The sequence below is a fragment of the Erythrolamprus reginae genome, unplaced genomic scaffold, assembly GCF_031021105.1.
Source record: "Erythrolamprus reginae isolate rEryReg1 unplaced genomic scaffold, rEryReg1.hap1 H_28, whole genome shotgun sequence".
In the NCBI taxonomy this organism is placed as follows: domain Eukaryota; kingdom Metazoa; phylum Chordata; class Lepidosauria; order Squamata; family Dipsadidae; genus Erythrolamprus; species Erythrolamprus reginae.
Genome location: NW_027248482.1, coordinates 56,799 through 67,500, shown reverse-complemented (window position 1 = coordinate 67,500; position 10,702 = coordinate 56,799). Strand labels below are relative to the sequence as shown.

At 43.0% G+C, this 10,702-nt stretch overlaps 1 protein-coding gene across 1 annotated transcript in view; it reads left to right on the top strand.

Annotated features, from left to right (window-relative positions):
- The window catches only part of LOC139155538 (unconventional myosin-VIIa-like), a 109,561-nt gene extending 100,564 nt beyond the window's left edge, over positions 1–8,997 (top strand). The window contains exon 14 of the mRNA XM_070730715.1: positions 8,963–8,997. Coding sequence (XP_070586816.1) covers positions 8,963–8,997 — 35 coding nt within the window. The remainder of the gene's footprint in view (positions 1–8,962) is intronic.
- The last annotated feature ends 1,705 nt before the right edge of the window (positions 8,998–10,702 follow it).

Below are 10,702 nucleotides of genomic sequence, written 5' to 3'. Positions count from 1 at the left end.
CGTTAGGGTTAGGGTTAGCGTTAGCTTTAGCGTTAGCGTTTGGGTTAGGGTTAGGGTTAAGGTTAGGGTTAGTTTGAGGGTTAGGGTTAGGATTAGGGTTATGGTTAGGGTTATGGTTAGGGTAAACTTATGTTTAGGGTAAGGGTTAGGGTTAAAGTTACGATTAGGGTTAGCATTTGGGTTAGGGTTAGGGTTAAGGTTAGGGTTAGGTTGAGGGTTAGGGTTAGGGTTTGGGTTAGGGTTAGGGTGAGGGTGAGGGTGAGGTTCAGGGTCAGGGTCAGGGTTAGCATTTGGGTTAGGGTTAGGGTAAATCTAGGGTTAGGAATAGGGTTAGGGTAAGCTTACGGTTAGGGTTAGGGTTATTGTTAGTGTTAGGGTTGAGGGTTAAAGTTACTGTTAGGGTTAGCATTTGGTTTAGGGTTAGCGTTAGCTTTAGTGTTGGGGTTAGGGTAAGCTTAGGGCAAGGGTTATGGTTAGGGTTAGCATTTCGGTTAGGGGAAGCTTAGGTTTAGGGTTAGGGGTCATTGTCAGTGTCAGGGTCAGGGTTCGGGTAGGGGTAGGGCTAGGGGCTAGGGGTTAGGGGTTAGGGGTTAGGGGGTTAGGGGTTAGGGGTTAGGGGTAGGGGAATGGGTAAGGATAGGTTTTAGAGTTAGGGTTAGTGGTTAGTGTTAGGGTTAGGGTTAGGGTTAGGGTGAGGGTGAGGGTGAGGGTTAAGGTTAGTGTTAGGGTAAGGTTTAGGGTAAGGGTTAGGGTTAGGGTTAGGGTTAGGGTTAGGTTTAGGGTTAGCGTTAGGGTTTGGGTTAGGGTTAGGGTGAGGGTCAGGGTCAGGGTTAGCATTTGGGTTAGGGTTAGGGTTAGGGTTAGGGTTAGGGTAATGGTTAATGTTATTGTTAGGGTTTAGGGTAAGGGTAAGGGTTAGGGTTAGCGTTAGCGTTAGCGTTAGGGTTTGGGTTTGGGTTAGGGTTGGGGTAAACTTAGGTTTGGGGTAAGGGTTAGGGTTAGGGTTAGGGTTAGGGTTACGCTTAGGGTTAGGGTTAGGGTTAGGGTAAGGTTTAGGGTTAGGGTTAGGTTTAGGGTTAGGGTTAGGGTTAGCGTTAGGGTTAGCGTTAGCGTTAGCGTTTGGGTTAGGGTTAGGGTTAAGGTTAGGGTTAGTTTGAGGGTTAGGGTTAGGATTAGGGTTATGGTTAGGGTTATGGTTAGGGTAAACTTATGTTTAGGGTAAGGGTTAGGGTTAAAGTTACGATTAGGGTTAGCATTTGGGTTAGGGTTAGGGTTAAGGTTAAGGTTAGGGTTAGGTTGAGGGTTAGGATTAGGGTTTGGGTTAGGGTTAGGGTTAGGTTTAGGTTTAGGGTTAGGGTGAGGGTGAGGGTGAGGTTCAGGGTCAGGGTCAGGGTTACCATTTGGGTTAGGGTTAGGGTAAATCTAGGTTTAGGAATAGGGTTAGGGTAAGCTTACGGTTAGGGTTATTGTTAGTGTTAGGGTTAGGGTTAAAGTTACTGTTAGGGTTAGCATTTGGTTTAGGGTTAGCGTTAGCATTACTGTTGGGGTTAGGGTAAGCTTAGGGCAAGGGTTAGGGTTAGGGTTAGGGTTAGCATTTCGGTTAGGGGAAGCTTAGGTTTAGGATTAGGGTTAGGGTTAGGGTCATTGTCAGTGTCAGGGTCAGGGTTCGGGTAGGGGTAGGGCTAGGGTTAGGGGTTAGGGTTTAGGGTTAGGGGTTAGGGGTAGGGGAATGGGTAAGGATAGGTTTAGAGTTAGGGTTAGTGGTTAGTGTTAGGGTTAGGGTTAGGGTGAGGGTGAGGGTTAAGGTTAGTGTTAGGGTAAGGGTTAGGGTTTAGGGTAAGGGTTAGGGTTAGGTTTAGGTTTAGGGTTAGCGTTAGGGTTTGGGTTAGGGTGAGGGTCAGGGTGAGGGTCAGGGTCAGGGTCAGGGTTAGCATTTGGGTTAGGGTTAGGGTTAGGTTGAGGGTGACGGTGAGGTTCAGGGTCAGGGTCAGGGTTAGCATTTGGTTTAGGGTTAGGGTAAGCTTAGGTTTAGGTTTAACGTTAGTGTTAGGGTCAGGGTCATGGTCATGGTCAGGGTTAGGGTTAGCATTTGGGTTAGGGTTAGGGGTTAGGGTTAGGGTTATGGTTATGGTTATGGTTATGGTTATGGTTATGGTCAGGGTCAAAGTCAGGGTCAGGGTCTGTGTCAGGTTCACTGTCATTCTCATTGTCAGGGTCAGGGTTAGGGTTAGGGTAAGCTTAGTGTTAGGGTTATTGTTAGGTTTAGTGTTAGGGTTAGTGTTAGGGTTAGTGTTAGGGTTAGTGTTATGGTTAGTGTTAGGGTTAGTGTTACGGTTAGGGTTAGGGTTAAGTTTAGGGTTAGCGTTAGGGTTAGCGGTACCGTTAGCGTTAGGGTTTGGGTTAGGGTTAGGGTTAGGATTAGGGTAAGCTTAGGGTTAGGGTTTGGGTTATTGTTAGTGTTAGGGTTAGGGTTTTGGTTAGGGTTACGGTTAGGGTTAGCATTAGCGTTAGTGTTGGGGTTAGGGTAAGCTTAGGGCAAGGGTTAGGGTTAGGGTTAGCATTTCGGTTAGGGGAAGCTTAGGTTTAGGTTTAGGGTTATGGTTAGGGTTAGGGTTATGGTTAGGGTTACGGTTTGGGTTATGGTTAGGGTTAGCGTTAGTGTTGGGGTTAGGGTAAGCTTAGGGCAAGGGTTAGGGTTAGGGTTAGGGTTAGCATTTCAGTTAGGGGAAGCTTAGGGTTAGGGTTAGGGTTATGGTCAGGGTCAGGGTCAGAGTCAGGGTCTGTGTCAGGGTCTGTGTCAGGGTCACTGTCATTGTCAGGGTCAGGGTCAGGGTCAGGTTTAGGGTTAGGGTAAGCTTAGTGTTAGGGTTAGTGTTAGGTTTAGTGTTAGGGTTAGTGTTAGGGTTATTGTTAGTGTTAGTGTTATTGTTAGGGTTAGGGTTAAGTTTAGGGTTAGCGTTATGGTTAGCGTTAGCGTTAGCGTTAGGTTTAGGGTAAACTTATGTTTAGGGTAAGGGTTAGGGTTAAAGTTACGATTAGGGTAAGCATTTGGGTTAGGGTTAAGGTTTGGGTTAGGTTGAGGGTTAGGGTTAGGATTATGGTTTGGGTTAAGGTTAGGGTGAGGGTGAGGTTCAGGGTCAGGGTCAGGGTTAGCATTTGGGTTAGGGTTAGGTTAAGCTTATGGTTAGGGTTACGGTAAACCTAGGGTTAGGGATAGGGTTAGGGTAAGCTTACGGTTATGGTTAGGGTTATTGTTAGTGTTAGTGTTAGGGTTAGGGTTAGTGTTAAAGTTACTGTTAGGGTTAGCATTTGGTTTAGGGTTAGGGTAAGCTTAGGTTTAGGGTTAACGTTAGGGTTAGGGTCAGGGTCAAGGTCAGGGTCAGGGTCAGGGTTAGGGTTAGCATTTGGGTTAGGGTTAGGGTTAGGGTAAGCTTAGGGTTAGTGTTAGGGTTATTGTTAGGGTTATTGTTAGTGTTAGGGTTTTGGTTATTGTTAGGGTTAGGGTTATCGTTAGTGTTAGTGTTGGGGTTAGGGTAAGGTTAGGGCAAGGGTTAGGGTTAGGGTTAGCATTTCGGTTAGGGGAAGCTTAGGTTTAGGGTTAGGGTTAGGGTTAGGGTTACGGTTTGGGTTAGGGTTAGGGTTACGGTTTGGGGTTAGGGTTAGCGTTAGCGTTAGCATTAGTGTTGGGGTTAGGGTAAGCTTAGGGCAAGGGTTAGGGTTAGGGTTAGGGTTAGCATTTCGGTTAGGGGAAGCTTAGGATTAGGGTTAGGGTTAGGGTCAGTGTCAGGGTCAGGGTCAAGGTAGGGGTAGGGCTAGGGTTAGGGTTAGGGGTAGGGGGTAGGGGGTAGGGGGTAGGGGAAGGGGTAAGGATAGGTTTAGAGTTAGGGTTAGTGTTAGTGTTAGGGTTAGGGTTAGGGTTAGGTTTAGGGTGAGGGTTAAGGTTAGTGTTAGGGTAAGGATTAGGGTTTAGGGTAAGGGTTAGCGTTAGCGTTAGGGTTTGGGTTTGGGTTAGGGTTAGGGTTAGGGTTACGGTTAGGGTTAGGGCAGTGTTTTTCAACCAGTGTGCCGTGGCACACTAGTGTGCCGCGAGACATGGTCAGGTGTGCCACGAAGCTCAGAGAGAAAGAAAGCAAGAGAGAGAGAAAGAAAGAGAGAAAGAAAGCAAGAGAGAGAGAAAGCAAGAGAGAGAAAGAGCGCGCGAGATAGAAAGAGAACAAGAGAGAAAGATAGAAAGCAAGAGAGAGAAAACAAGAGAAAGAAAGAGAGAGAGAAAGAAAGAGAGTAAAGAAATCAAGAGAGAGAAAAAGAGAGGGAGGGAAGGAGACAGAGAGAGAAAGACATAGAGGGAGGGAGGGAGGGAGGGAGAGAGAAAGAGAGCAAAAAAGAGAGGAAGGAAGGAACAGAAAGAAAGGGATGGAGAGAGAGAGAAAGAGAAAGGAAGGGAGAGAAGGAGGGAGGGAGAAAGAAATAGAGTGAAGGGGAGGAAGAGAGATATATAATTTTTTGGTCCAAACTTTTTTTAACACCCCCGCCGCTCAATGTGCCCCAGGATTTCGTAAATGTAAAAAAATGTGCCGCGGCTCAAAAAAGGTTGAAAATCACTGGGTTAGGGTTAGGGTGAGGGTCAGGGTCAGGGTCAGGGTTAGCATTTGGGTTAGGGTTAGGGTTAGGGTGAGGGTGAGGGTGAGGGTGAGGTTCAAGGTCAGGGTCAGGGTCAGGGTTAGCATTTGGTTTATGGTTAGGGTAAGCTTAGGTTTAGGGTTAACGTTAGGGTCAGGGTCAGGGTCAGGGTTAGGGTTAGCATTTGGGTTAGGGTTAGGGTAAGCTTAGGATTAGGATTAGGGTTATTGTTAGTGTTAGTGTTACTGTTAGTGTTAGGGTTAGGGTTTTGGTTAGTGTTATGGTTAGGGTTAGCATTAGCATTAGCGTTGGGGTTAGGGTAAGCTTAGGGCAAGGGTTAGGGTTAGGGCTAGCATTTCGGTTAGGGGAAGCTTAGGTTTAGGGTTAGGTTTAGGGTTAGGGTTATGGTTTGGGTTAGGGTTAGGGTTAGGGTTAGGGTTATGGTTATGGTTATGGTTATGGTCAGGGTCAGGGTCAGGGTCTGTGTCAGGGTCACTGTCATTGTCATTGTCAGGGTCAGGGTCAGGGTTAGGGTTAGGGTAAGCTTAGTGTTAGGGTTAGTGTTAGGTTTAGTGTTAGGGTTAGTGTTAGGGTTAGTGTTAGGGTTATTGTTAGTGTTAGTGTTAGGGTTAGGGTTAGGGTTAAGTTTAGGGTTAGCGTTAGGGTTAGCATTAGTGTTAGCGTTAGGGTTTGGGTTAGGGTAAACTTAGGTTTACATTATACTACAGTGGAACCCCGACATACGAGCAGCTCTACTTACGAGCTACTCGAGATACGAGCTGCGAGAGTAGAGAAATTTTTGCTCGACTCACGAGCTCACATTCGAGATACGAGCCGAGAAGAGCCGGGCTGGCTTGCTTTGCTTCCGAGCGGAAAAGCCGCGCGCGTGTGTTTTAAAACATCGGAGCCGGCATGGGGAGGCTTTTAATCAGCCCCCGAGCCCCCAACCCGGACTCGGGGGTTGATTAAAAGCCTCCCCATGCCGGCTCCGATGTTTTAAAACACACACGCGGCTTTTCCGCTGACTACTAAAGCGGGGAAGTTCGCCAGGAGTCAGCAAAGAAGCCGCGTGTGTGTTTTAAAACATCGGAGCCGGCATGGGGAGGCTTTTAATCAGCCCCCGAGCCCCCCAGGCCGGCTGCCAGGTTTTAAAACACCCGCCCCACTTCGCAGCTGTCTGCTGAATCCGGACCGCTAACTTCCGTGTTCGGATTCAGCAGAGAGCTGCGAAGTGGGGCGGGTGTTTTAAAACCTGGCAGCCGGCCTAGGGGGCTCGGGGGAAGCCCCCGAGCCCCCTAGGCCGGCTGCCAGGTTTTAAAACACCCGCCCCACTTCGCAGCTGTCTGCTGAATCCGGACCGCTAACTTCCGTGTTCGGATTCAGCAGAGAGCTGCGAAGTGGGGCGGGTGTTTTAAAACCTGGCAGCCGGCCTAGGGGGCTCGGGGGGAAGCCCCCGAGCCCCCTAGGCCGGCTGCCAGGTTTTAAAACACCCGCCCCACTTTGCAGCTGTCTGCTGAATCCGGACCGCTAACTTCCGTGTTCGGATTCAGCAGAGAGCTGCGAAGTGGGGCGGGTGTTTTAAAACCTGGCAGCCGGCCTAGGGGGCTCGGGGGGAAGCCCCCGAGCCCCCTAGGCCGGCTGCCAGGTTTTAAAACACCCGCCCCACTTCGCAGCTGTCTGCTGAATCCGGACCGCTAACTTCCGTGTTCGGATTCAGCAGACAGCTGCGAAGTGGGGCGGGTGTTTTAAAACCTGGCAGCCGGCCTAGGGGGCTCGGGGGGAAGCCCCCGAGCCCCCTAGGCCGGCTGCCAGGTTTTAAAACACCCGCCCCACTTCGCAGCTGTCTGCTGAATCCGGACCGCTAACTTCCGTGTTCGGATTCAGCAGATGGTAGCTTGATAATAAATATAAAAGTCTGGAAGTCCAAGTCCTCCCCTGGATCTATGATCTTGAAGGTTTTTCAATTTTATTCTGGCCTTCTTTTTTGCCCAGATAAACTTCTTTATTTGTTTGTGAAGTTTATTAAAAAAAAATTTGTTCAAATTTATTGGGGCAACTTGAAATAGATAGAGGAACCTTGGAAGAATGTTTGATTTTATTGCGAATATTTTCCCCATAATAGACAAATTTAATTTCGACCATCTATTAAGATCTTGTTGTGTTTCTTTAAGTAGTTGTTCGTAGTTATCTTTTTTAATCGTGGCGTAATTCGAAGTTAACCAAATTCCTAAGTATTTGATTTTTTTTTGTAGTCTTTATTCTGATTAATTCTTCCAAGGAAAGTATCTCTTTTGGTATCATATTTTTTGTCAAAATTTGGGTTTTGTTTTTGTTAATTTGCAGGCCGGATATTTCACCAAATTTGTGTATTTCTTCAAATAGAATGGGTGCTGTTTGGATAGGGTCTTGTAGGATAAATACAATGTCATCTGCGAAGGCCTGTAATTTATAATGTTCTTTTTTAATCGTAATACCGTAAATTTGTGGGTTGTTTCTTATAGTTTTAAGAAAGGTTTCAATGGCCAGAATAAAAATGAGTGGGGACAGAGGGCATCCTTGGCGCACACCTTTAGTTATAGTAATTGTGTTGGTGACATCATTGTTACAAAGAATTTTAACTAATTGAGTAGAGTAAATGGTTTTGATTAAATTGAGAAATTTGGAGCCGAAATTCATGTATTCGATTTGTTTTATAAGGTAGTCCCATTGAAGACTATCAAAAGCTTTTTTAAGATCCATGAATACTAATGCAGTTGTTTTGTCATAGTTTTTATCATAGTATTCCAATGTATTTAGTATGATTCTTGTGTTTGTGGAAATGTTTCTTCCCGGAAGGAATCCGTTTTGGTCAGGGTGAATAATTTTGTTTAGTATATTTTTTAATCTATCCGCGATTATCGATGTAAATATCTTATAGTCAGTATTAAGTAATGCAATTGGTCTGTAGTTCTCCAAATATTGTCTATTTTCAGTATCTTTAGGTATAAGAGTTATGTAGCTTTCAAACCAGGACGTGGGTAGTTTCGCATGTAAAAGTGCATTGTTGTAAATATCTAAAAGTATGGGTGCCATTGTATCAATATGATGTTTATAAAATTCAGACGGGATTCCGTCTGGTCCTGGGGTTTTGTTGTTTTTTTGTTTTTTTATTGCAGCCTCAATATCTGAGATGGAGATTGGTTTATTTAGTAAGGTTCTTTTATCATCTCTTATAATAGTTGTTTGTTCATTTGTTTGTAAATACTTCAATAATAAATCTGCATCTAGATTTGAGGCTTGATAGAGTTGTTGATAGAAATTTTGAATAATTTGTTTTTTATCAAAATTGGTCGTTTTCAATTGTCCGGAGGGGGTCAACTAAGGCATCTATGTTTCTGTCAGATTTTTGATGTGCTAATTTAAGAGCTAGCCATCGTCCTGGTTTGTTGGCAAATTCAAAGTGTGTTTGTTTTGCATTTTTGATTTTTTGAGCAATGTGTTGTTGTGTTATTAAATTTATTTCATGTTTAATCGTATTTATTTCTAGTAGGATTGTGTTGTTTTTGGTATTGTTATGTAGTACTTTTTCTGCTTCTTGAAGAGATATGTTTAATTTGTGAAGTTGTGCATATTTTTCTTTATTTTTGTTTGCAGTATATGAGATATAAATACCGCGTATGTATGCTTTAGTAGCATCCCACGCTATTTCGTTGGGTGTCTCGCCATTGAAATTAATTTGGATGAAAGGTGGGATGTCGTTCTGTATTTTGTGTTGGAATTGCTTTTGGTTTATCACTGTTGAATACATTGACCATCTATGCGGGGTGTTGAAAGTATTGTCTTTTATTGTAAGTAGGAGAGGGTTGTGGTCTGCCCAAGTTGCACTGAGTATTTGAACATCAATTATTTGGTTTATAGTTTCTATATTGGACCAAGCCATGTCAATACGTGAGCAGGTTCGGTGAGGGGGAGAAAAAAAAGTATATTGTGTGGATTTGGGGTAGAAGTATCTCCAGATGTCTTTTAAGGCGTATTCGTAAATAATTTGTTTAAAGGTTGAAGGGATAATATTACGGGTACGGTATTTGGAGTTACCTTTATAGTCTTTATTTACATCTATTATTGCGTTGAAGTCTCCGATTATTACAAAATTATTCAGATCCAATTCTAATATTTTTTGGTGTAGGTTTTTAAAGTAGGTAGATTGCTTAACAGATGGTGCATATATTGATATTATGTTTATTGTTTTTTTATTTTGTAGAGTTATTTGGACAATTAGTAATTGACCGTTTTCATTGGTGTGTATTAATTTTGGGGAGTAAATTTTTTTAACGTATAGAACTATGCCTCTTTTCTTTTCCAGGGCTGAAGCACAAAAGAAGTCAAATTCAGGTTTAAATTTAAGTTTGGGAGTAGCTAAAAGAGTAGTATCTTCTTTTTTAATATGGGTTTCTTGCAATGAGATTATATCATAATTGTTTTCAAATAGTTTGTAAAATATTTTTTGTCTCTTTTTATGTGAATTCAGATCATTTATGTTTGTTGAGAATAGAGTAATTTTGGATTGTTTATTGTTGCAATGTGGGTTCCTTAAATTTCTCCTTTCTTTCCTCTGCTCTTGCCCGGGTAACTGGTCCATGTTTAGTTGACTCGTCATTCCAGTTTTGTAATTCTTGGTCGTTGTTTGTCAAGTTGTCGTCGGAGGTGGTTTCTTCATTTAGGGGAGTATCTCTGGTGTCAAATTCTTTGAGGGCAGTCTGGTCCATCTTCAGGATGTGGGCGTAAAAATCTCTTGCATCCTCAGGTGAAGTGATTTTATATTTTTTGTCCAGAAGTGTAATTGTCATACCTTCTGGTATCATCCACCTAAACTGTATGGCTTCTTTATTTAGCTTGGTAGCTAGCGTTTGATATGGTTTGCGCTTCTCCCTTACTCGCTTTGGTATTTGGCGTAGGATTACAATGTCTCGACCTTGATGGGTGGCTGGATTGTCCTTAGAGGCGTTATAAATTTCATCTCTGATTTTCCTTTTAAGAAAGCGTACATGGACCTCTCGTGGTAATCTATTTCGTCTAGCATATGAAGTTGTAAGTCGGTACACCTCGTCCATTTGCGCTAAGATTTCGTCCATTGGTTTATCAATAATTTTAGCTATTATTGTTGCCACCGTATGGGGAAGATCTTGTTGGTCAGTTTCTACAATGTTTTGGAAACGCAAGAAGAAAGCTGATTTCTCAAGCTCCAAGTTCATAAGGGCCTCTTCCAGAGATTTGTTGGTATATTCTGCCTTAGCTTCTGAGAATTGAAATCTAGTGTCCATCCTGTTAGTTAAGTCTTCAATAGTATTTATTTTTTCAGTATTTTTCGTAATTGTTTCGCAAACGACTTCCATTTGATCTTCCAATTTGGTCGTACGTTCTTCAAGATGACCCGCATGTTCTTGAATTTTCTTAATGTCCTGTTTCATTTCTCCCATCGTTCCTTTTAGAGATTCAAAATTAATGTCTAATGTATCTTGCATTTTGTTCATCTTCTCCAGTAAGGCATTTAATGTTATGCTTGGAATTTCCTGTGATGATTGTTGTAGGGATGTTTTGTCTGGCAAATCCGATGGGCGTTGCTGGGATGAGTTTGGTGTTGCAGGTTGGTTGGGATTTTTCTTCCAAGATTTCATTAGAGTTGGTTGGTTTGAAGTGGACATTTTTGTATTAGAAAGAAGTCGTTTGAATAGTATCTAAGTAACAAGCTGTATGTATGATGTACTAAGGAGGTGTATGTGATATAAGAGAGTATGTATAGTGTTGTTCAAAGTGATGGGGTTACAATAATTTGAATAGTATGAAAAAATTATAGAGTATGTATTAAAGTTGAAAATACAATAAGCAGAAAGCTATTAGTAAGATATCAAAATTTGTTACGTTTAAGTCGTAGAAGGAAGAAGAAAGTTTATATTGAGGTTTCAAACTATCAATAAGTTCACATTTAATTCAGTGTAACTACACAGTTCAATAATACAGATATAAATATTCAATATTCAGTGTGGGGGGGGGAGACAGTCAGTCAATAAGTTAATCTATTAAGATTTTAAGGTTTTAAGTCAGT